This window comes from Nesoenas mayeri (assembly GCF_963082525.1).
Source record: "Nesoenas mayeri genome assembly, chromosome: 1".
Taxonomy (NCBI): Eukaryota; Metazoa; Chordata; class Aves; order Columbiformes; family Columbidae; genus Nesoenas; species Nesoenas mayeri.
In genome coordinates, this window is record NC_137541.1 from 205,386,250 (window position 1) to 205,411,852 (window position 25,603).

General features: G+C 45.7%; 1 protein-coding gene across 1 annotated transcript; it reads right to left on the reverse strand.

Annotated features, from left to right (window-relative positions):
• Positions 1 to 2,266: 2,266 nt before the first annotated feature.
• Positions 2,267 to 11,543, reverse strand: RAB30 (RAB30, member RAS oncogene family). Its single transcript, XM_080363788.1, has 4 exons — positions 11,440 to 11,543; positions 9,829 to 9,912; positions 5,147 to 5,330; positions 2,267 to 2,591 (listed from the first exon to the last, which is right to left on the reverse strand). Exons 1-4 carry the CDS (start codon positions 11,530 to 11,532, stop codon positions 2,341 to 2,343), a joined length of 612 nt encoding a protein of 203 aa, XP_080219914.1. The 5' UTR covers positions 11,533 to 11,543; the 3' UTR covers positions 2,267 to 2,340.
• Positions 11,544 to 25,603: the final 14,060 nt, after the last annotated feature.

Here is a 25,603-nt window from a genome sequence, read left to right on the forward strand (position 1 = left end):
CAATTATATCCTGACAAATGCAGCATCTGAAGAGTAAGAGCTTTCACAAATTAAATATATGTAATTATTAATTTTTAAACTCAAGTGTTCCCTTACATGTCACACACCGAGTCTCGCTCTAAGCAAGAACCTACCTAAAAGCTGTGCAGAACCAGCTGTCTCAGTTGGGTGGTCTCCACAACCTCAGATGAGGCTGCATTTGGCAATTTGGGGAGCTCTCAAGACAGACAAGGCCCTTCAGCACAGGCTGTGCCACATGGCACAGCAGAAGCCACAAGTCCCATAGATTTCTACATCCTCTGGATTACACCATAAGCAGAGACTGAAAAAGATCAGTAGAGGCCAACGCGGATGATGCGTACCCAAAATCTCACACAGCAGCACTTTGCTAAGTGTTACCTAAACCACAAACAAGCCTTGTACCACAACTTCTACACCTTCATTTTACCACCAGTCATAAAAGAAGAAAGTTACCTAAAAAACCAGCAAGAAAATATTAAAAGTGACGATATGACACAGCGATTCCCTCTCTCTGACACACAGGGTCAGCTCCTCATTACAGATCAAAGGCACAACATGATACAGCCCAAAGAAATCTTTTCAGGAAAATGTGCAAAAGCATTTTAAAATGCCTTTTTTTTTAATTGTTACTCTTTTCAAAAAGTACTTACTGGCAGCTTTTTATGTCAATACAAAAGCTCTGTTATAATCTTCAATAAACGCCAAATAGTATTAAATTGATTAACTCAAAATTACAGCATATCGCAGCCATGTAATTGCCAGGAGAGATATACCCAGATTGGTTAAACTGAACTAAAACTTCTAAAAATCATTTTTTCATGTGCGCATCCACCACCTTCCAAATTTGTTTTAACATCAACCTGTAAATTTGCAATGCATTATTCGCATATGGCACTAGAGGTGTAATAACATCGCAAACTCCACAGTGCTTCCACTTCACGGGTTTTGTAGAAATTGCCTAAACAGTTACACATACACTGGAGTCTGGGATTAAGAGTACAAAGCATCAAGTAAATATAATGACTTTACAGCCCTGAAGCTGAAAGCTAATCTAGCAGAGAGACTAGAAGCCAAGAAAATACCTTTAAGAGCATCCTGGAGAGCAGTTCCACCAGGTGAGCGCTGGACCGGTCAGACACAGAATGACACCCACTTGCAACCCATAACTATTTCCACTTAGCATAAAAAACCCCAACCCATTCCTTTACAAAATTGTACACCTGCCTTTCGACAAGAGCTGTATCTACAAGCTTTATTTTTAAGCTGGAGACATTGCAGAACTGTTGCTTTAAACCATGCTCTCTTTGAACCCTCACACACAATCTGTGTGTGCGCAAGATCTTGGTCATGTCTGGCGCGCTTTTTCCAACTCAACCAATCACGTTTCCCAAGGGTAATTCTTTTTACATTAGGACATGACTAATTAGAGGAGGGAGAGTTAATTTTTTTATTTATCTCTGGAAAGTCTTTTCATCCTACGTTGGATATCAAAGCAGCACAGTCCTTTACCCACTCTGTTCAGGCCCAGAAAAAGAGGTAACGAGATTTTTTTTTAATGTTTTTTTTAATGAACAGTGCTTATTAGTGCTTTTTTCCCTAACCAGTCCAAGTTACACATTCAGAGGACAATAATGTAGTAAGACTACGTTTGGTCTATGGAATATTTGCTGAACTGCTAGCACCAAAAGGAGCAACTGAGCTGTATCCATGTCGTCTTAAATCTTGAAAACATTGATATATGTAACTTTTTTTTTTTAATTCCATGTTCATGAAAGTGCCTGTAGATGAGAAACATAATACTATTTCAAACACCAGAGTCCTCCATGGAGACGCGTGGGCAGACACTATACACATGTCTTAGGAGCTCACCCTCTGGCAGCCCAGAAGATTGCCAGTGTAGTCCAGGATCAGTGTTCATCATTGTTCTTTCTTGTTTAGTTTTAAAAAGGATCAAACACATTGCTCTGTAAGAGAGATTCTGATCTCTTCAGTATCGTCTTCAAGAGAGGCTGCTCTAGTCTCCCACCAAAGAAAACGCAATAGCTCATGTTCTGCATTACATGAAGCGCTTGGGCAACTCTCCTTCTCCTAACCCGCTCCAGAGACTGCAAGAAAAATGACATTTAAACCGTGTTATATTCTGCTACGTTGCCATGCAGCCGGAGCCATCAGCCTGCCGTGCTTCCAGGTCTGCAACCTGACTCGGGGTGAGTCAGATGGGTCAAGGTGGCAGGAATTCCCTTCAAGGAGATAAATCCCATTAAAAAAAAGATCCTCCTCTTGGCCCATGGCGGAAGGGGTAGTTCGCATGCCAGCTCTTTAATTAAAATTACAGCAAGTCAAGTAGCTGATGCTTTTCCCCTCTCCTGGTAAGGGGGATGAGACATTGTTCACAAGGGTGTTCTGCCGTGCCTCGCTGATCAACCTGCAGGCCAAGTCCAGGAAGAGTTTTTCCACATTATCCGATTCTTTTGCTGAGGTTTCCAGATAGTACATGTCCTGCGCCTCGGAGAACTCTGCAGCTCTTTGCTGGGAGACTTCCCTCTTATCAGCTAAATCAATCTTATTACCTGCATTGATAAAAGATTTTAGAAGGAAAATTAATTTGACTTCCAAAACGAGAGAAACAGAGGTTGATGAGAGATAAAGAGTTTGGTGGTTTATTTATGTATGGAGTGTGGGTTTGATGTAAAACTCGTAGTGCTTTCTTTCCCTTCCAAATAATGGATACATGTGACCCAGTTCGTTTAATATCAGCTCATTTAATGGAACATGCCCTGTGAACATCCAAGTCAGCTTCAATTTAGCACCAGTGCATCTGTTTGCTGCCATCAACCAACATTAAAGGATTTCCATTTTTAATATCTACTGAAAATTCTCCTGTTCTTGCTCTGAGGAGCACTTAAAATGTCAATTACAGCATGTGAGACACTAAATGTGATATTTGTCATGTCATTACAAGCTTCAAAAGAAGCCTGGCATGGAAGGCTGTTTTCCTATTTAAATATTCCGGTGAAGGATTTGGCTGTTGAGGCTGAAGATGGATGGGCTTGGGGGGCACCTGCAGAGCAAAGTGGGGAGCGAAACCAGCCTCTGCCTTCAGAGAGCTCAGCTTGGCAAAGGGTTGATTAAAGCCTCAAGCAAGCGTCTGATATGATTAGACCTTATTACTGGCCACTTCGCTTCAAACATTATGCTTTTGCCATAGATTAATCTTATAACAAAGATAATGGACCAGAACCTGTGATAACAAGGGCCTGTGTTCATGGACTCAGCAGGATCAGGAGGGAACATCTCCTGGGCTCATTTCCACCAGCAATTTTGTGAGAATTAGTGGGAGGAGAAGACTGCGCTTCCACTGGCAAGCCATGTCTCATCACCCTTCTCTCACGAGAGATCTGCTTTCTTTCCTGACAAAACAGTTTCCTGGACCTGCTGCATACACTGAAGTTGACTTTCTAACCAGATTGTCACTCAGCACAAGTGGTTTATGGGTGTTACCATCTTCAAAGTGTGTGTTATGACTGTTACTTATATTTTGTGCTGTAGATGCTGATAATTCACCTAACATTCACATGCCATACTCCTTATACTCCATGAGCAGGGTTTCTTGAATGGAATCTCTGTAAATCCCACAGCTCACTTGCAATACCACTGGGGCATGTAAAACTCAAAAGATTTCTTTTAAAGACACCTTAACCACATTTTACAATCATCTAGACATTTTTCTTTTAAACAGCAAACTATTAAAGGTGATGTCAATGCTGCAGCATTGGGGCTTTCCTCAAATTATTTTTCCATTGTTCATTATATGTTCTCAGGCCTTTAAAAGCCAAGTCCTGAGTATCAGATGCTGGAAACAGAGCATGGAAAAGCACAGGCAGGCAAAATACCCTTCTCCTTGCTTGTAGCAGACAGAGGGCCTGAAGTCTGCTTCAGCTTGAGTTGAAGCTCTGCAGATTAACATAACATTCAGTTGTTTATTTTTAGTATCCCTAAAATCCATGCAAAAGTATCCAGTTTTCCAGGTCTGCACCACCTACGAATGCTACCATCCACACAGTCATCATGTCCTGACCTGCTTCCCAGATCCTGATCCACTTGAGACAAGACTGTGGTTGTCCCACGGCTATGGGGTACAGAATCATAGAATCACAGGATGGCTGGGGTTGGAAGGGACCCCTGGAGATCATCCAGTCCAACCCACCTGCTAACGCAGGGTCACCAGAGCAGATCACACAGGAATATGTCCAGGTGGGTTTGAATGTCTCCAGAGAAGGAGACTCCACAACCTCTCTGGGCAGCCTGTTCCAGGCTCTGGCACCTCAAAGTAGAGAAGTTTCTCCTCATATTCAGAAGGAACCTCCTGTGCTTCAGTCTGTGCCTGTTGCCCCTCATCCTATCGTTGGGCACCACTGAAAGGCGTCTGGTCCATTCTCTTGACACCCACCCTTGAGATATTTATAAACATTGATGAGATCCCCTCTCAGCTTCTCTTCTCCAGGCTGAACAGACCCAGCTCTATCAGTCTCTCCTCATAAGAAAGATACTCCAGACCGCCCAAATCAGCAACCTGCAGACATCACCAGCTTCAGTAGATCCTCGTATACAGGGTGTTTCAAAAATCTGGACCCAATTTGAAATCATGCTGCTTTGAAATTGGGTCCATCCTTTTGAAACACCCTGTATTTGTAGAGATCCGGGTTGGGAGTCACAAGGGACACTGCTCTGTTTTTAGCTCAGTTGGTAGCTGCACCATCAACGCTTCAGTCCCACATGGGACCAGCTGGTGGAAAGATCCACCTCCTCATTCAGTAACCTTAGACCCGAGACAGGACCACGCTTCAAGAAGCAGCTGTGATGTCCTGAACATCAGCATCTTGGGGATACTTGCAGAAGGAATGGTCCAAGCGCTGGGTGTAAGTCACCAGCTGTATCCTGTGCCCACTCGCAGTTAAAACTGGTTGCGAACAAGATCCCCCACACCAGTTTCAGCATCCTGCCCCACCAGTTCACAGAGACGCCACGTTGTCCCCCTGATGACACCTCCATCTGCCGCCAACCCCTCGACACGCAGAGCTCAACCCCTCGTCACGCCACCCCACCAGGGACCACTGTCACTTACCCACTAGCACAGTAATGACTTTATTGCTGGCATACTGCTCGATTTCCCGCAGCCACTCGGGGAGGCACCGGAAGGATTCTTCACAGGTGATGTCGTACGTCAAGATCAACGCGTTAGCGCTGCGATAATAACTCTGTGTGATGGACCGGAATCGCTCTTGTCCTGCCGTGTCCCAAATCTGCAGCTTTTGGTGTAACAATGAAGGGTGGTAAAAGGAAAAAAAAATATATATATTAACTTTTTCCTACCAGCACAGTTTTGACCTGAAAAAAAACCCTTCAGGGTAAAACCAATGCTAGGAAAGCAAATAGCTTTTGTCCCCTTTGGCTTCCCCTCTCCCAGCCTTTTTTGTTTCCATTCCTGCACTTGTGGATTGAAATGTAAGGCACAAAGTCAGCTGGCGCCGCAGCCCACGGCCCCTGGAAGCTGCATGTCTATGGGCTTTCATGTGGCTTCTACCATCTCCCTCTGATGTAGACAGAGCTGCTGGCCTGGAGTTACAATGCAAGAGCTGGAGGGAGAAAGTCACTTTTCCTGCCCCTGAAGTCCAACCAACAGCATTATCCACCCCAAGAAGCAATGAGAAAGCCTCTTCTCTTGCTTCCAAAGCTATAGTTATCCTGAGATGATGCACTGGTGGGTGGAAACCATGGGACTGAGTAAGGAGCTCAGCTGAAGGCTGACCCAAGGGCTCCAACATGTTTTTCTCTACAACTTCATCCATCTCACCCAGTTGCTCACTGCCTGCCATCCCGACATGTCAAACTGGTTGACATGTCCTTAGCTATACCAAAGAGGTCAGGGGTGTTTTCCAGCCCTTCGGGTCCAGGCAGACAACACACTTCTCCCAATAAATACAAAACTTATACTGTTTTTATGATTTGAGCATCTGATAGTTTTTGGTGGGTCATCAAAATCTCAGTTCTTCAAAAAGGCAAAGAAACAAACATCCAAAATTAAACCATTTCACCATAAAAGATTACTTCTCCGCTTCAACTTTTAGTTTTTTAAAGCACCCCTCCCTGGAATTAAATATGTGAAAGGTTGATTTCCAGACAGAATCCTGTGTACTTTGGAAAGAAAAAGGTAAAGTATTTGAGATTTTTTCCATACATTCAGCATCCTGTAACAGAGAAAATCTTATTCTTGCCCAGTTCCAAAGTCAAACGATGCCAGCTACTCATAATAAATGTGTTAGTTTGAAATGAGAGCTCCCAGTAGCAGCTTTCAGATGTGGGTTATGATTTTGAAAAAGTACATTTTTGCAGAGAAAGTACTTTGTGGCTGCCTCACAGCTCTTGGGCACCTTTGTGCTTAATCTCTTGGCACAGTTGCATTTAAATGAGTGAAGCTGGCACCTGCAGTTAACTGACATACAAAACCAGCAGTGAAATCACTTACATGTGAAATTCAGATAACAAATGGGTCCCCATTAGAACAAACCAGCCTCCAAACTCCGGCAGATGGAAAAATACAGATAATTTTGTTGTTGCTCAGTTGTTTTCTAACTGGCTTCAGCATGAGTCCACCTGCGAGCTGGGAAGGCAGGGAAGAGCCCCTGGCCTCAGCACCGCAGATAAACTCTGCCTGCACACAAAATCCACATCTCACGCTTCAGCCCACTGATTACCTCTGCCAAATAAAATATTTTACAGCAACCATTTTACTTGTATCCCTTTTTTTTTTTCAGAGGAACCAAAGCGCAGTGCCTGACTCAGCCAACAGAAAACCTAGATGTTTATTTTCTTGGAGCCAGCTGATGCTTCCCGCTCTCCCAACATTTGCACATACATTTATCTTTATGCATATGAACATTCCCACCAAGTGCAATAGGATCACAGGTCCATATAGCACAGCCCTCTGTTTGCAGCACTGAGGATGTTTAGCTTTGATTAGCCTGAAAATCGATGTCTACTTCGCTTGAATTTGTGTAGCCTCTTAGCACATGCATTGTACGTATTTTTGGTTTTACTAGGAAAGGCCAGGCAGACCAAAAGACCCCTCAACTGCACAGCGCTGTCTCAGCTCATCTCTCAGTGAGCTTTAATTGCTGCCCATATCCGATATAGCTCACACACAGCTTTTTCATGCTAGCAAGTCCCTTCTCCACTGACTTTCAAATGCAGTTCTGAAAGCTGGAAAGTATTCTTCCCCAGAAATCTATCATTTCTTTTCAAATCTGCAAACCTTTTCAGTAAGCAGCTCTGCTCTCTCCTCCTGGATCCCAGCAGATGGGCAGGAGATGCTTCCCAGCACAGGAGCCGAGTCAGGGCTTGGGCACCGTGAAATGAGCCAGCAGTCAGAGAACAGCCTCGTTCGACTGAGATGTCATTTTTATTGCTCTGTGCTCTGAGTCATTCCTGCTTTTCTCACTCATTAAATGTTTATTCTCACTAGCACTGCTTACTCAGAAAGTTTCAGCTGCAAGATCACTCCCTGAAAGAAATCTGTTTGCCTTTCAGACTCCAGAAGGCTCATTCAAATACCCAAATATATCATGCTAAGCTTCCTCCCAAGGTTGGTCATTGTAGCTGAGCTCTGGCAACTCCAATTTACTCCCCTGGTGGGGTCAGGAGAGGGACTTTGATTTAACAGCTCATTATTTGCTATGTGAAATATGGCTGGTGTACCACCTACCACTTGCTAAGGCTCTGTGAAACACAAGCCAGCCCTAAGGTAATTAAGCTTAGGGCTTTGGTGGACACTTATGCATTTATCAGATGTTTGCAGGTGTTTACCACACTGTGACAAGTTTGAATTTGGCTTGTAGAGCTTCTCTGAACCATCCTTGCCCCTGAGATAGCCCACGTTGGCACAACTGCTCCCAACTTTCTCCTAAGGAGTTTGCATCCTCAGTCCAGGCTAGTCTTAAAACAGGATTATGTCATGGGAGCAACAAGTCAAGCACAGAGAAATCCTTAGGGTGAGTTCACCTGTCCAAGAAACAGACATCAGATATAAGCGATGTTCTTAAGGCTCCATCTGTACTTGACAGGGAACCAGATGCTTGGAAAGGAGAGGTGTCTGAATTGGATGGGATTGATCTTCCTTGAGACTGCTTTTCTCTCTCCATTGACCAGGACAATCTCAAGACAGCTGGTTTAAGCCAGGTACATAAGGAAAAAAAAAATAATAAGTACTGCACTGAGGGTGGAATTCAAGCCATCTACCGGCTTAGATCCTCTGAGCTGCTCCACTGGCGCTGGTTTTGGCACAAAGCTGCACCTCTGCTGTCTGAGGAGCCTGGACAAGCAGCATCCGTGTCCCAGCAAACCCCGATACAGCAGATGCCTGCTAATGAGCATCACAACCACTGACTGAGCCCTGGCACCACTGGGGCTACACGTGATCCTCACTGCAATGTCTCGGCTGCTCTGTCCCACTTGCACGGCGGTGTGCTGAACATTAACTCGTTCTTTATCGCAGGAAGATATTTACACTTCTTCACCTCCACCTGCTTAAGCTGGAAGGTCTTCTGGTCAAGGACCATCACCTGCCATAGGTTTATACAGTTCCTCATGCAGCAGGGTATTTTAAAGTCTGTCCTAAACTGAGGAACACACCGTCTGATTTTATTATCAAAAAACCCCCTGCACTCAATTACAGGTAAAACAAAAAAACAAACGAAACAACAAACAAACAAAAAACAACAACAACAAAACCAAATAAAACAGGGTTGAATATCTGCACAAGTCCACATCCCAGCTCAATGGGATGTGTCTCAAGATGGGTCTCAATGTCACATCCAGCTGCTGCCACTCTCCCATTTGCTCACCAGTAGGTTTGATGAAGGCAGCAAGGGGAAACAACCCCAGTTTTAACCTTGATGCACATGAATTTAATGCAGGCAGTGCAATTCCAGGAACAGCACAGGGACCCGAGACACTTTGACATTAGAGGCTCAGATAACCATACTCTTCTCTCACCCCTTGAGCACCACAGTAGCTCCAGCAAAATCTCTACTAATGAACAAAGCAATGGCATCCAATGTTTCCAGGCACTGGAACCCAACCATGGATCCCATCAAAGCACAAGAATGGTTCCTGGTGCGTTTTGAGACCCAGGCAAAGTAGCTCTGCCAAGTGATGCTCAGGCTCAGTGTGGGAGTTAGAACAGGACATGGACAGTTTCCCAGCAGTAGTTTGTTTGCAACCACCCTGTTTCGGAGAGTGAAAGAGTGGATATTGCCCTTCTCACTTGATCAAAGCATCGGTATTGTCATCATCTCAACTTCTCCCAAAGTGGAAGAAGTGGAAGGTAAGCCTCCATTGTGCAGAACCGCACAAGTCCAGAAGCCTGTTCTCCTCCACTGGCCATCTCAGGAGCTGACAGGAGAAGACCTTCACTAAGCATGTCCCAGTGGGAACACGACAGATTTCAGTTTATCAGAAACACTGTAAGTGGAGGTTGCACTGAAGCATCTCTTTGCACCTCCTCAACCACAGGCAGGCATAATCTCAGCATCTCCTAGGCAAGGATAGAGTTTTGCAAGTTCTCCCCTCTCCATTTTCTTCCTTAGAGTAGGTTCACTGTTACGATTGTGCTGGTAATTGTGAAGAGGGGTGCAAAGACCATTAGCCCCAGCATTGCCATATAGCCTTGTCCTTCCCCACGTGCCTTCCAGCGTGAAACAGCTTCGGTACTGTCCCACAAGTTTATATTGAAAACCATCAGGCTCCTACCTTTACTTTTTCACCATTGATCTCCACAGTTTTAATCATGAAGTCAACCCCAATTGTGGCTCCTTGACCTGGTGGGAAAAGCCCCTGAAAGAAAACAGAGTTTTGTTAAGTAAATTGCTGTGGCTGTCTGAGTGCCCATCCTCACCCTTTTCCATCCCCAAAACCTTTTCTGCCTGGTCTCCTTCCCCAGACACATTTCCATCATATTTAGAGAGGAAAATGTTACATTTCCCCAGCATAAAGGTTACCATAATTCAACACCACGGTGCTTCTGTGCCTACACATCCCTAGTCATGTAGCATGTCATTGACTTGAGAGGTGGGAAAACTGGAGAAAAGGAAGATGCATACAGGGAAAAATAGAGGAGGAAAAGCCATTCTGCTTCTGTTCAGCTGGAAGAGGCAGGGGAAGGGCAGATGGGGACCCTCCATCCCACTTCCCGACCCCTTGGAAGAGGTGGGAGCACCCATGTGGCATGAGATGCCCTTGCTCCTGCAACCTCACACCTTTCCTCTCGCTTCCACCACACACCACGGCATGGAAAGGCATTTCTGGCAGCTCCCAGCACCAGGGGCAGACCCCTGCACAGCACTTTGGGAGCAAAGCACCGAGCCAGCCACTACTGGTGCCACAGCAATGGCAAGGGCTGACATGATGGTTCTTAGGGACATGGTTTAGTGCTAGAGTTAGGTTATGGTTGGACTTGACGATCCTGAGGGTCTCTTCCAACTGAAAAGATTCAATGATTCTGGTGATATTTGATTGCAGAACCATTGGAAAGGAGCAACAGCAAACAAGCAAAAAAAAATAAAAGCGCTTTTTGATTTCTGGTGTTTAGGTCTACAAAGTTATGCTGATTTTGGGGCACATCCATTCCCTACTGCAGCTGCACTGTCAAAGCACAAGGAGCAGAAGTGGCCAGACATTTCTGCAGTTAACCCTTCGGAGTTGACTTTGGGGGTGACATGCACTTGGAGAGTGCTTAACATCACCACAAACTTTAAAACTAATATTAATGCTAAGAGGAAAATTACTGACAACTCCTAGTGGAGAGTGCAACAAAAAACCTATAACTTGTGTTTTAAGGTGTATCACGCAAAGCCTTCTCTTGCCCCAGATCACAGAAGCCTGGTCCTATCCCTGTTACTCTGCCATAAAAAAGGTCTAGTGTTTAACTGGACTGACAGACCAGGACCCTGATTATTTAATTAGTGGCGAATAACAAAGCTTTGTGCAGCAAGGGATGGGGAGAAAGTAGAGAAAGTGGCACACAGGAGCACACCAGAAGATGTGCTGGTCCTTATAACTGGTCCAGAGCACCTCCAAATTAGGAGGAATTGTCCCAGTGGCTTTCAGAGGGGACTTTCTGTCTTCGGAGAGGGATGAGCCTTCTCCAACACAAGATTCCCCAACAAGGCTCAGTATAGCACTAGCCACAGAGATGCTGCTTGTGCTGGTATGTTACTATAGGTGATGCATACACCAAGAATGTGGACAACAAATTATTTTAGAGCTGCAATGCCAACGGAGCCCTTGGTGCACAGCTCCACGCTCCTGTCCCAGTGCTGTCCCCAACTCGACATCCCGTGTCCCAGAGGTGGCCAACCTTACCTGAGTGAAGCGACGGACTAAGCAGGTCTTCCCCACACCAGCGTTGCCAATTAAAACAATTTTGAAGAGGAAATCATAATCTTCCATACTCATTTACGCAGCTGCAAGAGAGACAGAGAGCACAAAGCAACGTGAACCAAAGTGGTGAGGAAATGCCTTCTTATTCCTGCTGAACTTTATTCCTCCAAATATTCAGAACAAAGGTCTCCTGGAACACACGTGGCTCCTCAGATAAGGGAGAAGAACCCTTCCTGCTCCAAGCTGGAGCATCCACGTAATTCAGCATCAGCTGCTGCAAAACCTCAGCCACGTTTCAGCTTTCATGCTGCCCCACCTGACTGCCTGCGAATCAGAGATGCTGGTTCTTAGGGTTCCAAGCAACACTCCACAAGCCTGAGCCACCATTTCCTAAATTTCCTCAAATGTTAGTTTACCTTCTAAATGTGTCAGCTCCAAACGACAAGGTAGACTCTGCCACATTGTCTGAGGGCATCACATAATTTATTGCTGTTGGGGCAATACCCAGAAACCCCCCATGAGCTGCTCCAGGTGGGTGCTGGGTACCCACAGAGCACAGCTGTGCCACACGTGAGGGCCAAACAGATAGGGAAATGAAAATAATTTTAAAATAAAAGCAGCAGCATTTGCTTTAAAGACAGAATAAGCTCATTTGCTAAAATCTTAGTGCGGAGAGGAGCAACCGTTGGAGTGAAATACATTAAAAAAGAATTCTTAAAAAGATATTAAAAATAATAGATACTATTAGGAATATTACTACTACGATAATTTTCTTTAGTTTTGTGAGGATAGCTTGCTTGAAGTAAAGCTCAAATGGGAAGTGAAAACAGACAAGCCTGGGAGGGAACCCAGCACACATCCCCCCCCCCCATATCCAACCTCCTTGGCAGGATGCAGGCACTGATGTCTCAACAATGTCACAGGAGGTGTGCAGGGTTGCCTACAGGGATGAGGACTTACAGGGCTTCCTTAGGCCACTTGAAGCAGGGGGAGGACAGAACAGATAAATATAGAGTTTGCTGTGGCTGAGCAAGGCATGAGGGACGAGTACGCACACCTGCATCTCCAGTGCACCCAAGGGTGCCACCAACACCATGACCAGAGAAGGGGTCTGCAATCTTCAAGAAAAGCAACAACAGGAAGAAGAGACTTGGAGATTTTAGGCAGATAGCAAAACCCATAGACAAGGGAGCAGAAGGGCAGTGTCCAAACTCAGCTGTGTCCAGGAGGATCCAGGTATTATACATACCACCAAAGACCTGTCCTCAAGACTTGTCTGGGGTAATGGCACAACAGGTAAGGAGACAGACTGACAAGCCATGAGTTGAGAAACCAGGCAAGGTGACACCTGAGTGTTGGTACCTAACCCACCAGCACCTAGAGATAAGGCACTGGAGGACAAGACAGAGCCAAACATGAGAAGTGTAGGAGATAGGGGGGTGAGGAGGGAATATTATGTATCTTCAGTAAACCCCCAGGTTGCTTAGAGGGCTTTTAGAGAGCCAATGAAGGAATTAAATGCAGCATGTGGGAAACAAGCTTCTCACACTCAGCCCAAAGGCAGTGTCCTCTGTCACTGCATCCAAAGGTCCTTCCTCAGGACCGTTCGTTGCCACCCCCCTGTGGCTGCACACCAGGGGGCCCCACCATACAGCTGTGATGGATGGGCTTATAGTCAAATAGCCTGAGAGTAAAGATTAGACTGCAATAATTAAACAGTTAAAACAATTAAATTAAACAGTATTCCCTGAAAATAAAACAGTTTCAGAACAAATATGAGGCCTTGGTACTTATTTTTAAAATGTTCTTTAAGCTCCAATGATTGTTTGCTGCCACCCTTATCTACAGTCATGCTGAATAAAGCTATAGCTAAATGGAAAGTTAAATGTGTTCACGAGGTGTTAATGTCTACATCTTATTATTTGCAGTCTCTCAGAGAAAGCAAAAGTAACTACAAATAGCGCTACGCCAGAAACTGGTTTCTTGACCAACAGTGTTGCTTCAGCATGCAACGACCTGGTTCATTCTGAAGTGGTCACAGTTGTTGATGACAAGAGGCTTTGTATTTGAATATGGCATGTCTTTTGGTCCTTGTGAAAACAAGTTTGAATGTTAAATATTTTCTGACACTTTGGAGTTACTGTTGCTCTTCCCACTTTCTTCAGGTCAACATACGGTGGCAATACTGTACAGGTCTAAAAATCTCTTTACAGGAAGTAGTCTGGGGTGCGACACAGGTCCCACCAAAATGGCTCTCCAAGTACCACAGAGATCCTGGTAGACCTGAAGGCAAAAGAGGCGAAAGACTGATTCAGCTCCATATGATCCTTGGCCTTTCCAAGCAGCCTAAAAAAAGGGTAACCACATCAATTAGTGACTAATGATCTGCATTACGTCAGCAGATGGTTAGCAGGGACACAGCTGAGTCACTCCACAGACGTGTCACTTCACCTGGGCCGGTGACACAGCACAGCACTCATGCTGCTGCTGCGTTGCTGAGCTGCAGCTACAGTCCCCTGCAAAGCGCCACCAAACTGCAGCAGCTGCAGCCCTTATCACCAGACCTCACAGCTCCCTCCTCTCTCTTGTCACATGAAAGAACGGGACCTTAAAAAGCAGCCTCTAAAAATGCCCTTTTCTATTTCCTGGTGTTGTTATTTTGTGCAATTGTTTCATATTTCCATGCCTAGCTTTCCTAGAGTGGACTGGATAACAACAAGGGTATTACGAATATGTTGACAGAGCTCTTACAAACGAGGCTAAATGCTAATACATGGTTTCAAGCTTTCACACCAGCCAGTGTGAAAGAAAACACGATCGTCTACTAAAAGCTATTTTAAGACTAAGAAGACTTACTCAGCACTGGATAATTATCCCTGGGATGCTTCAAATCCCAGAGGACACTGCTCCCCCCAGAGGGATTTCAGTTCTATTACTTGTACCCTACACAATCCAATGTTCCAATTTATCTTCTCAGGAAGCTTAAAAATAAACTTCCTCTGCAGATCTTTGAGCTCAGAAACACTAAGTGGCTCAGACATACCCTGGAGTTATGTCTGATCCCCTTCATTAGGCTACAATACTAATCATATGTGATAATGACCCCAAATGGGAACTGGAAAAGCCAAGGCCATAAACAAAAGACCAAAAACAAACAATGCAAGAACGAGATTAAATGCCAGAACTGAAAAGACACAAGAGGAGTGGCTAAAGAAGGGGAGAAAGCAACAGGCAGAGCAGCAAGGAAGAGAGAAGTAACTTGGGAGGTAGAGCAGGCAGGTGAGCTTGACCATCACTGCCCTGTCATTCAACTGCTCACCAAAAACACCGGTGTTTCTCCCTCTGGCATGCACACACACACCAACCTACCGCACCGTCAGCACTGAACACAGAAACATTGCATCATTTACCATTACGAAATCTCCTCCTGCAAGCTGAACCTTTTGGCCAAGTGACCTTTGCTGCTGACTCAGGCTCACGCAACCCTCCCTCTCCCCAGGGAGACGTGTCTCAATCTCTGCCCCGCTCTCCACCGTCAGGGAATGTGCATCTCAGCAATACATCGCACTTTGAATTACATGCCTTCAAAAAAAAAAAAAATCTGAGTACAACATTGTTGGTTTTGAGGTTTGGGTGGTTTTTTGTTTGGTTGTTTTTTCTTTTTTCCCCAATTTCTTGTGTTTGCAGGCCAGGGCTCCGCCTTGCATCCTCCTGCAGTGGTTGAAGGCACCAGGGCTGCAGCTGTCTGTCCCACCCTTTGGCAGAGACCAGACCCTGCAGCAAGGGCAGGGGATGGGATGCTTGTCCACACCTCAGCTACACCTCGCCACGTTTGTTTAAATCACGAACAGGGCTGGCTACAGCACACAGACATGCCCTGTCATGAGATCAAACAGGAGCAGAGCCCGAGGGTGGCGGCAGGGCAGAAAATTGGGTTTCACAGCTGTTTTTGCAAGAAGCAGTTTGTACAGCTCCCACCCCATCCAGCCCTGGCAGCTCATGACTCCTCTGGGCTGTTCCCACCAGCCTCGCAGATGATCAGTTTTCATAGAATCATAGAGTAGTTTGGGTTGGAAGGGACCTTCAAAGCTCATCCAGTGCCACCCCTGCCATGAGCAGGGACATCTTCACCCAGATCAGGTTGCTCAGAGCCCCGTCCAGCCTGGCCTGGGATGTCTCCAGGGATAGGGCATCCACCACCTCTCTGGGCAACCTGGGACAGTGTTTCACCACCCTCATTGTAAAATGTAAAATTTTGCAGGGTTTTATTTTGTTTGGGTCGCTGCTCAGCTCTGCTCCATCACACAGCCCCATGCATGGTCACCTGAGGTAGAAACAAGAAGCCAAGAGGGGTGAATTGAATGCAGCAACCACCCAGAGAGGTGGTCCCTCAGCAGGAATGCAGCTGAAGGACAGCAGGAGGCATTTCAGGCTTAGGTGGTTTTCTTCACTTGGGCAAGACAATGCTTTTGGTATTTTTCAATGATTAAATCCAATTCAACCAAAAGATTGGTGAAGTCTACCCAACACAAAAACACAAGGGCCAGTGGCTTTCACCCTTCCTTTCCCCCCTCTCAAGCTCATACAAACATGCTCCAGCTCACATGGAGACACCTGAAAATTAGGTATAGGAGCCATGGGCTGCCTTCCCCATACAGCAAGAGCTGCAGCAAAGGCGGACACACACTAGTCTCTCCCACTTCTCCCAGTGTCTTGATTGCTAGAAACTCTCCCATAGCGTTGCCAGCAGGACTTGGTCCCCTGTTTCACCCTGCCATGGCCTCTTCGCTGCCTGTAAATGTGGGACAGCAGCACATATGATGGAGGAGAAAGACACAATCCCACCTGCTTCCCCTGGTCACCACATGCCACAAAGCCAGGAGTTTATCCACAGTAAATACATGCTCTAGGGAATACGTTTCCCAGCTATGTTTTAGTTTATTCCCCAAAATAATGTCCTCTCCCTGCATTTGCTCCATTCACCTTAGTTTTCCCTGATGCACCTAGGTTTATTTGACAGAATTTATCACCATCTGAACCAATATTTTATCTTCTTTTTGCAGTGTTTTTTCACCCATTGGCTTGGACAGGCACAGAGGGCTCCTCCTCATCTCTGACCTGCTCTCCCACGCCATGGTCAACCTCTTTGAGTGCCAACTAAGCAGAAGAAATGCAATGCCAAGGTTCAAATACTAGCTGGGAGACATTAATGACTTCGGACTGATCAAGTTGTCCTTCAAATGGATGAAACCACTGTTTCAAGCCTGTCCCTCATCAGCTTTTACACCAGCACCTGTCCTTGCACAAAACGACAGGCAAACAACAGTGAGGTTTTTAGCTGACAAAGAAATCTCTGGCACTTCTCTCTCAGTTCCTTTGCTTGAAGAATGACTTTCCACCTCTAGGCACAACCAGAGCAGGCTCTACAAAGATGATTTTGCCCCAATTGTTTTGGCTCATGGAGCCAAAAGGGGAGTAGGATACTTCAAAAGAGCGAGTCTTCCTCAGTCAACCACAAGGCGCGCCAACCTGTGCCCGTCTTTTACCCTCCCTGAAGATCACAAGATAACGTGTGTTCAGAAAACACAACGGACAGACTTCTTCTGAAGTCAAAAACCTTTCATGTCTAAAAGAATGTTTTGACGCCTTCATTTTAGAAGAACAAAACAGAAATAACCTCCTTTTTCTAAACCTCAGAGGTACGTCAGTCCTCTTCAGATTTAGAGGCACAGGGCTCACTGAGAAGCCGTTCAAATCTCTTCAGGGGCAGGTGACAACCAGAGCAGGGAGCACATGGCACATAGTGGCATCACCTTCTCTCCCCACCACTCTCACTCATGGCTTTTCATTTCTGGTAGCCTGAAGGATCTGAAGGCTTTGTGGGCATGTCCTGCTCATGAGCTGTGGTTAGGGGACCCCTGTCCCCAAATCAGAACAGGTCAGTCAGAGCAGACTTAGTGCAGCCAGGTGATGCAGACCCAAGCGTGACTATAGAAGCATAGAATCATTCATGTTGGAAAAGACCTTTAAGATCATCAAGTACAAACATTAAACTAACACTGTGAAGTCTACCACTAAACCACATATCTAAGCATCACATCTAGGTGTCTTTTAAACCCCGCCAGAGATGGTGACTCCACCAATGCCCTGGGCAGCCTGTTCCAATGCTTCACAACTCTTTCCGTGAAGAAATTTTTCCTAACATCCAATTTAAACCTCCCCTGGTGCAACTTGAGGCCATCTCCTCATGTCCTGTCGCTTGTACTTGGGAGAAGAGACCAACACCCTCCACGCTACAACCTCCTTTCAGACAGTTGCAGACAGTGATAAGGTCTCCCCTCAGCCTCCTGTTCTCCAGGCTGAACAGCCCCAGGTCCCTCAGCCGCTCCCATCACACTTGTGCTCCAGACCCCTCACCAGCTCCGTTCCCTTCTCTGAACTCGCTCCAGCACCTCAAGGTCTTTCTTGTCGTGAGGGACCCAAAACTGAACACAGGATTTGAGGTTTGGCCTCACCAGTGCCCAGTACAGGGAGACAGTCACTGCCCTGGTCCTGCTGGCCACGCTATTCCTGATACAAGCCAGGATGCTGTTGGCCTTTTTGGCCACCTGGGCACACTGCTGGCTCATGTTCAGCCACTGTTGCTCAACACCCCCAGGTCCTTTTCCTCCAGGCACTTTCCAGCCACTCTTCCCCAGCCTGTAGCGCTGCCTGGGGTTGTTGTGACCCAAGTGCAGGACCCAGCTCTTGGCCTTGTTGAACCTCATACAATTGGTCTCAGCCCAATGATCCAGCCGGCCCAGATCCCTCTGTATGGCCTTCCTACCCTCCAGTAGAGCAACATCCCCACCCATCTTGGTGTCATCTGCAAACTTACTAAAGGTGCACTCAATTCCCTTGCCCAGGTCATTGATAGAGAGATTAAACAGAACTGGCCCCAATACTGAGCCCTGGGGACATCACTTGTGACTGGCCGCCAACTGGATTTAACTCCAGTCACCACAACCTTTTGGGTCCAGCCATCCTGATGGTTTTTTTACTCAGCAAAGAGCTGGGTAAAAGAGCTGTGCACAGCTGCAAAGGCTCCTCCACTTCAGGGATAAAGACTGAAAATATATTAAACCAGCAATGCTGATAATTTGCACCTCAGCTCTATCCCACCTCAAATCCTCACAACCAACTGCTTCAATTAGACACAGAGAAGGATCTGCAGCCTCTTCCACCTGCTGGATCTAACCAGTAGGTCAGGGTGGGTTTTGGTGTATTTATACAATTCTTAATGAACAAGTATTTTCTGTTCATCATCATCCAACATCTATAAACAAAAACAAATTTACCCAAACATCTTAAGTTCAAACAGCAGCAGTTATGTATACAGCTATTGCACTGATTGCACATGCCATATGAGCCAGGAAATTCAAAGCTAAGGCTAATATTTCAAGTGGAAAATTATTCCTTGTGGGCCAGAAAATTGCAGGGAACTCAGGTCTGGACGTGCTGCTGCATTACGTAACTCAGGATAAAATATTTTCATTTCCAAAGCAAATGCCAACCCAAGCGGACTCCTGCACTCAGCCCAGCTCATGCCCTTCTGCAAACAAGCAGCCTGGATCTCCTTCTGCTCCCTTGCTCACTCCTCTCACAAGGTTTAATTTCTCTTCCATTCACACTGGAAAAGAGACACTTTATCCCCCCAAAAGTCTGTATCACCCAGGCCTCTGTGCTGCTGGTGTCAAAGCCACAAGCACACAGGTTCCACTCTCTCAGCTTGGTGTGAAATTAAAACTCCAGGGATGTCTTTCCCAAATTCAAGGGAGAAAGAATTATTGCAGGCTCCCAGGACTGCAAAGCCCAGCATTTCCCATCTCCTCCCATCACACTTGCCATTCCAGGCGAGCAATATCCAGTTGCCTGGGCACTGGCAACCTCCACGTGCCTCTTCATCCATCAGAGGATGGTCCCTTATGTGAAGGGAGAAGGTCCAGAGAGCAGAAACACCACATCTCTAGGTGTGGTTCCCCAGGCAGAAACACAGCAGCTTTTATCCCCCACACACACCTCCATGGTGCATCGGGTTTTCAGTGTGCTCACACTACCACTGACAAATTCAGGCTCAGTAAGTCCACCCAACACTTTCAGGAGGCATCAAGCAACTACACACACAGTGCAGGGAGGTGTTGGGCTTCGCCGTGCACAGCAGCCCCACCAGCACTGGCTGATCTGTTGCCAGTCATTCAAAAGTCTAGATACATTTTAAAAAAGTATCTGGAAAAAAAGCAGTATATTATAAAACCTCAGTCCTACCCAAAAATTTGATTTGGAGAGTTTCCTGCTCCTCAACCCTTTGCTCAGACTATTTCTGCTAGAGAAATCAAGCAAGCTGAGTAGGTGCAAGTTCTCATATACCACATGTATGTTTCACCTCGCCAAGAAATTTCTATAAAATACAGAAAAGCCAAAGTTGAGAGGTTTCACATCAACGACTGCACAGAGCACACAGCCCTTCCCTTTACTTCTTTTGCCACCACAAACAATTTGCACCTTTCCAGACTACTTTGATCTGACCACGGCTCATACGTCACTTGGCCTGCAGGAGCTTATGCAAGAAAGTGCTACAGAGGAACCCACTGACATGCAATTACAGGTGTTTCACCATAAAACAAGCAGGTAAATCCAGCACCAACACCATCCCAAAGAAGAGGCTGGAGCAGCAGCTCTGCTTTACCAGGCAGAAGGAGCTCAGGGCAGTGGGATCCACAACTGTGGTGTCTATGCTCAACATGAGAGGGCCCGCATCCAGACACCAGCTCTCTTCACCTCCAGAGATAACCTATTGCAGGTTGATAACCTATTGATAACCTCTCCATCTGCCTGGTTTACATAATGCTGGAGGTTGGAGATCTCATATTTAGGAGCGATCTTTGGATCTTCACATGCTCCTGGTATCCCCCAATGGTGAAAAGGCTTTGTGTCCATGCTGTCCACAGACAGGTGAAGTCTTCTGGGGAGCTTTGCTAGTTCTGGTGTCAAAAATAGCATTAACACACATCATTAATCATTTTTTGCTGTATGGGGGAATGATGAGTGGTGTTTGGGTTGGACACATCCTTGAGGATCTCAGAGCTACCAAAGGCTCTTCAGGAGAGGCCATGAAAGTCACAGCTTCTGTGGTCTAGTGTCCTCATTCAACTTTCCCACCTTCTAGAAGGAGGGGGAGAGTCAGTGACATTTGTAACACACTTTGGTGTTGGGAACACCCAGGGAAGTGCAAAATATCACAGGCAGACAGCAAGTTATAGTCCATCAAATGTATTTGAGGACTGAACTGTTAAGCAATGATGATTCTCCTCACACAGATAAACGAACTAATCCGATTTCTGCATTACTTAGGACAAATGAGATGCACACACAGAGCACTTGCAAAATAACAGATAGTAAATTAATTTCTTTAGGATTAAAAAAAAAAGTGCTGACATGTACATCCATAATGCCACAGTAGCGGCTGACCAAACCACACGTGAGCAGCAGCAGGCCCAGGATACACACCACCCCAGGAAAACTGCTTCCTTGGAATCACAGAACACCCCAAGCTGGAAGGGACCCACAAGGATCACCGAGTCCAACTCCTGTCCCTGCACAGGACACCCCACAGTTCACACCGTGTGTCTGAGGACGTTGTCCAGTCTCTTCTTGAACACTGTCAGGCTTGGGGCTGTGACACCTCCCTGGGGAGCCTGTTCAGTGTCCAGCACCCTCTGGGTGAAGAACCTTTTCCTCATGTCCAACCTGAACCTCCCCTGCACATCTTCCTGCCATTCCCTCGGGTTCTGTCACTGGTCACCAGAGAGAAGAGCTCAGCCCTGCCCCTCCTCCTCCCCTTGTGAGGAAGCTGTAGCCGCCATGAGCTCTCCCCTCAGTCTCCTCCAGACTGAACAAACCAAGTGACTTTCGTTTCCAAGCAGAACAGCCCCACACTCCATTTACTGGCAGAAGCCGGGTTCTGACTGCAAAGAAGTCACTGCCACCCTAACACATGCTTCTATAAATGTCTTCCAAGACATGCCAGGACATGGAGAAGCAATAATGCATGCTCAAAACAACAGCCTGTTGGTGTTGGCCACGTTAGAGCAAATCTGGGACCACCAAGCTGTGCGCTATGCAGCAACACATTTTTGCATGGAAGCAGTTAAAGACTCGGCCAGCACAGCAGACAGGCTGACTTCCAAGTGTGGAAAACTGCATTGCCAGAAATCCAGCCAAAAATGCTGGTTTATCCACTGAAAAACAACAGCTTCTTCCCAAAGGAAAACAACACAAAATGATTTTTTTTTTTTCCTAAACTACAGCCAAGCATTAACTGGAACATGCCTTGCATTGAAAATCCAGCAAGCTTCCTAAGCACAGCTCTCTAGAACAAGAAATAAAGCTTCCGCACCTAGACCTGACGCCCTGAAATGGGGAAACCCATCAGCATCTCAGGTGAGAACCGCTTTGCCTTTAGAAATCAGGTGCAGGATCAGGGAGAACCTCAGGTGTCTCCTGGGTGGGGGTTTTGGGGACAGTAGGACTACAAGCAGAGAGGCAAAGCTGGAGGAGGAATGGTTCATCCTCACTGCAGAAAAAAAGGTATGTGTGCAACAAGCAGGTAAGAGGCAAAGAAATCTCTTAATGCATTAAGTTTACTGGGCTAGCATGGGTTTGGGTGGCATCAGTCATACGTGGAGATGTTTTGACACTGGGTGACAAGGCTCTGATAAAACACTTGCAAGATGAGACAGCTTGACACCAATGTTTTTGACAAGATACCAGAAAAGCTGTCACAACTAAAGGATTTCAATAAAATATTTACAAGAACACCGTGACTCAAGTGAGGTTGCAAATACAGAAGTATTGTAAGCGTAAGTATCTCATTAACCAATGACATTAGTCCCATAAATTTATTGTGAAATATGAATATGTACATTAGACAGTTTGGCTTATAAAACCATGTCCAAGACATTTTTATTTGAGTTTAAACTACAATGACATGTCTCACTGCTGTTAACCATATTGTTTTGATTATGCCAGAAACTGTGCTATGAATAAACTAAAAATTTTCTCTAACAAGGCTTTGTTTTGTAAGAACACTTTTTAATTAAGAAAATAAGCAGGTATTTCCACCTCTTGATTTCTGCTCAAGTTAGCTTTGTGATTAACTGGGATTTACATCACTTCTCCATTAAACCCAGTAGAAGTAACAATTAATTAAGCCTCATCTAATGTCACTTTCACATGGCTGAGATCAGTGTCCGGAGGGCTGTGCTTGGTACCCTGCGGCTTGGTCTACAGGGTCAACAGCACCAAGCACGATGCTCTGGTACTGGGCCAGCCCAACAGAAACATCCTGCAGTAGCAATCTGAAAGCTGAAAACTAACTGCTATATTAAGATAAGAGTTTGCTCTTTGTTCAGAACAGGCAACAGGATCCACAAAAACAAAACAAAAACATTTTTGGCTCTTTGCTCTATGGCTTATGACAGATATATCAGACTTAACAGGTAACTTTCCCAAAATACAACGATAAATTAGCAATACCAGCAGTAAAGGGAACAGATAATAAACAAGATAAAAACTCTGGACTGGTTTGGGTTAGAAGGGACCTTTTACAGATCGTATAGTCCAACCACCCTCCCATGGGCAGGAGCATCTTCAACCAGATCAGATTGTTCAGAGCCTCAGTCCAACCTCCTCTTGAACATCTCCAGTGACGCAGCATCCACAACTTCTCTGGGAAACCTGTCCCAGTGTCTCACCACCTCACCATAAAACAAACACACCACATTGTTATGCACACTGTTCCTGACAAGCTATTTCAACATCCACTGAGTTGATTTTACTAATATCCAGACAGCTACACCCCCTGAGAAGCAGACACAGGACCTACCACTCCTCCATACCAGATTCAGTCTGCACCCCATATCACCAGATCTCCAAAGAGGAGACGCACGCACTCCCGCTACAGCTACGTGCGCTTGCAAGATCAAAGCCAAAACTGCAAAAACCAAGACACTACAGTTTAAGAACTACACCCGCACTGCAGGAGCTGGGGAAAAATTAAAATATCTCTGAAGCATTAGGATAGACAAGGTTTCAGTGAGACAATCTTGATCCCTAACTAGCACCTCTCATGCATTTTATGATGCAGCCTGAAGCGCAGTGAAGGAGTCTTCTAAGACAACCACTTGAAGAAGCTTTCTCCAGGAAGGACCACAAAATTATTAGGGCCACTAATCGCACAGTGCAGGTAACTCACCTTCAATCAGTCATTTGCATCTGGATTTTTGTGGGGCAGCATCTTCCTAGTGACTCGAGAGGGAGCCTGACATCCCCAGGCAAAACCTTCAGTGTCTTCTATTTCAATAGCACATACTGCTACTGCAAAGTGGGACTGCTAAGAGAAAAGGGTTTGTTTGGGTTTTTTTTTTACTGACATGAGGAAATAAATAAACGATCCTGTGTTGCAGCTGGAGGCCCCTTTATCTCAACCACACGTGCAACATCAGCCACATGGGAGCTGTGCATCACACCCCTGTGCCACCACAATATGAAAGGTGGCAATTTGCAACGGCGCTTTGGTATTTAAGAAAGAATTCTGCCTCTATTATGCATTTTAAAGGAAGGTTTCTCCACCAGAAATGATAGCTTTTTGGAACTTGAAGTGATGGGGAAATAAAACAGAGTTAAGCGTTACAGGCTCCTGTTAAGATGGCAGAGGCAACACAATAGCATTTAAATCCTTAGACGGAAGGAGATGAAGATGCTGGAGAAGATAAGGGCAGCTCAGGGAGGCTCATCTCCCAGGTCCCCACCTCCTCAAAAGACAGGCTCAAAAACCAGAGGGCCCCCTCTGCCACTAAGGTCAAGTTTGGGGTGATGGGTCTAGGCTGGTCCTAGGCTCATTATTGCCCCAGTGCTCCCCAGTTCATCACCTCCTCTTATTTCCAGATGGGAAGTGCATTATAGCTGTAACATCACACATGCTCATGCATCCAAGCACATATGCTTCTGTTTCATAACAAAACTGCACCACCAGTACTAGCACTGTCCCTTCTAAAAAGTTTTCCTCTCTAAAAATGCTCTTATTTGATGGAAACCCCTCAGCTGGGATCCGCCAACCCATCTGGCAAGTGGCTGAGCTGATAGGGAATATTCTTTGCATTTCTGCAAAGAAACACTATGATACAGATTTAACTGCAAGTATCTGCCAGAAAAGCAGATGTTTCACAAAAACAAACTGTTCAGAGGGGGAAGAAAGTGGAAAGAATAGAGACTTGGATGTAGCTCCGGGGCTGGTTTAAGCTGACGTGAGCCCTGCTGCCTCCAAAGGGAAGGGTCCCAGCCCTGCCCGCACCCAGCACCCTGCCTGCTGCAAGAGGGACCCAGGCCAGGCGGGAAAAGAATTTGGGGGTGGGATAGTAGAATCAGATTTGTACAGCCTTACTCCCATAATTTCATTTTAGTAAAAAAGTATATTTCATATAACTCGTATATCTCTAACGGTAATTTCCTATCATGGCGCCTAAGTAAGATTTTTATAAGGATATCACAGGTCTTTTCATAGAATAAGGAACAACATTCATTTTCTAGTTAAATTTTACTTCACGCACTAACACATAGCTGGTTTTCAGTTCCCCTTATTACTTTCAGGTGGTTACAGTGCTTTTCATTTGTTCTACATCACTGCAAAAATACGGTTACAGATCATGGGCTGCTATCTGCTGTTAAAACCTCATTTCAGCTTTGGGCCAGCTGCCATTCAAGAGACTGCATGGGTTAAATTTGAACCCAAAATCCCAAAAAGCAAAAAAGCAGCTCTATAGTGGAGGCTTTCTGTTCTAGGTCTCCTACCACTGCAGGGACATTACTCAAACAGCTTACCTAAAAGCCTGAAATCCGAAAACATAATTTAAAAACTGCGTTCCAGCAGCAGGGACTTTTAGATTTATTATTTAGAGCTGATGCAGCAAGTGGTACCTTGAGAACTAAAGCAGGCAAGGCCCACAAAACCAAACGTTGCATGTGCACGCACACAGGCATTAAAAGATGGCGTTGGTCACAGCATTTGTCCAGCCCAGATAAATCACATCTTCACCTCTGCACCCCTCTG

What these genes read in the sequence shown, in the direction of transcription:
- RAB30 (XM_080363788.1), bottom strand. Translation starts at nt 11,532, where the DNA reads ATGAGTATGGAAGATTATGATTTCCTCTTCAAAATTGTTTTAATTGGC. An exon ending in TAGTCCGTCGCTTCACTCAG is followed by an intron (nt 9,913 to 11,439) that starts GTAAGGTTGGCC and finishes GTTTTCTTTCAG; the next exon opens with GGGCTTTTCCCACCAGGTCA. An exon ending in TCAATGGTGAAAAAGTAAAG is followed by an intron (nt 5,331 to 9,828) that starts GTAGGAGCCTGA and finishes TTACACCAAAAG; the next exon opens with CTGCAGATTTGGGACACGGC.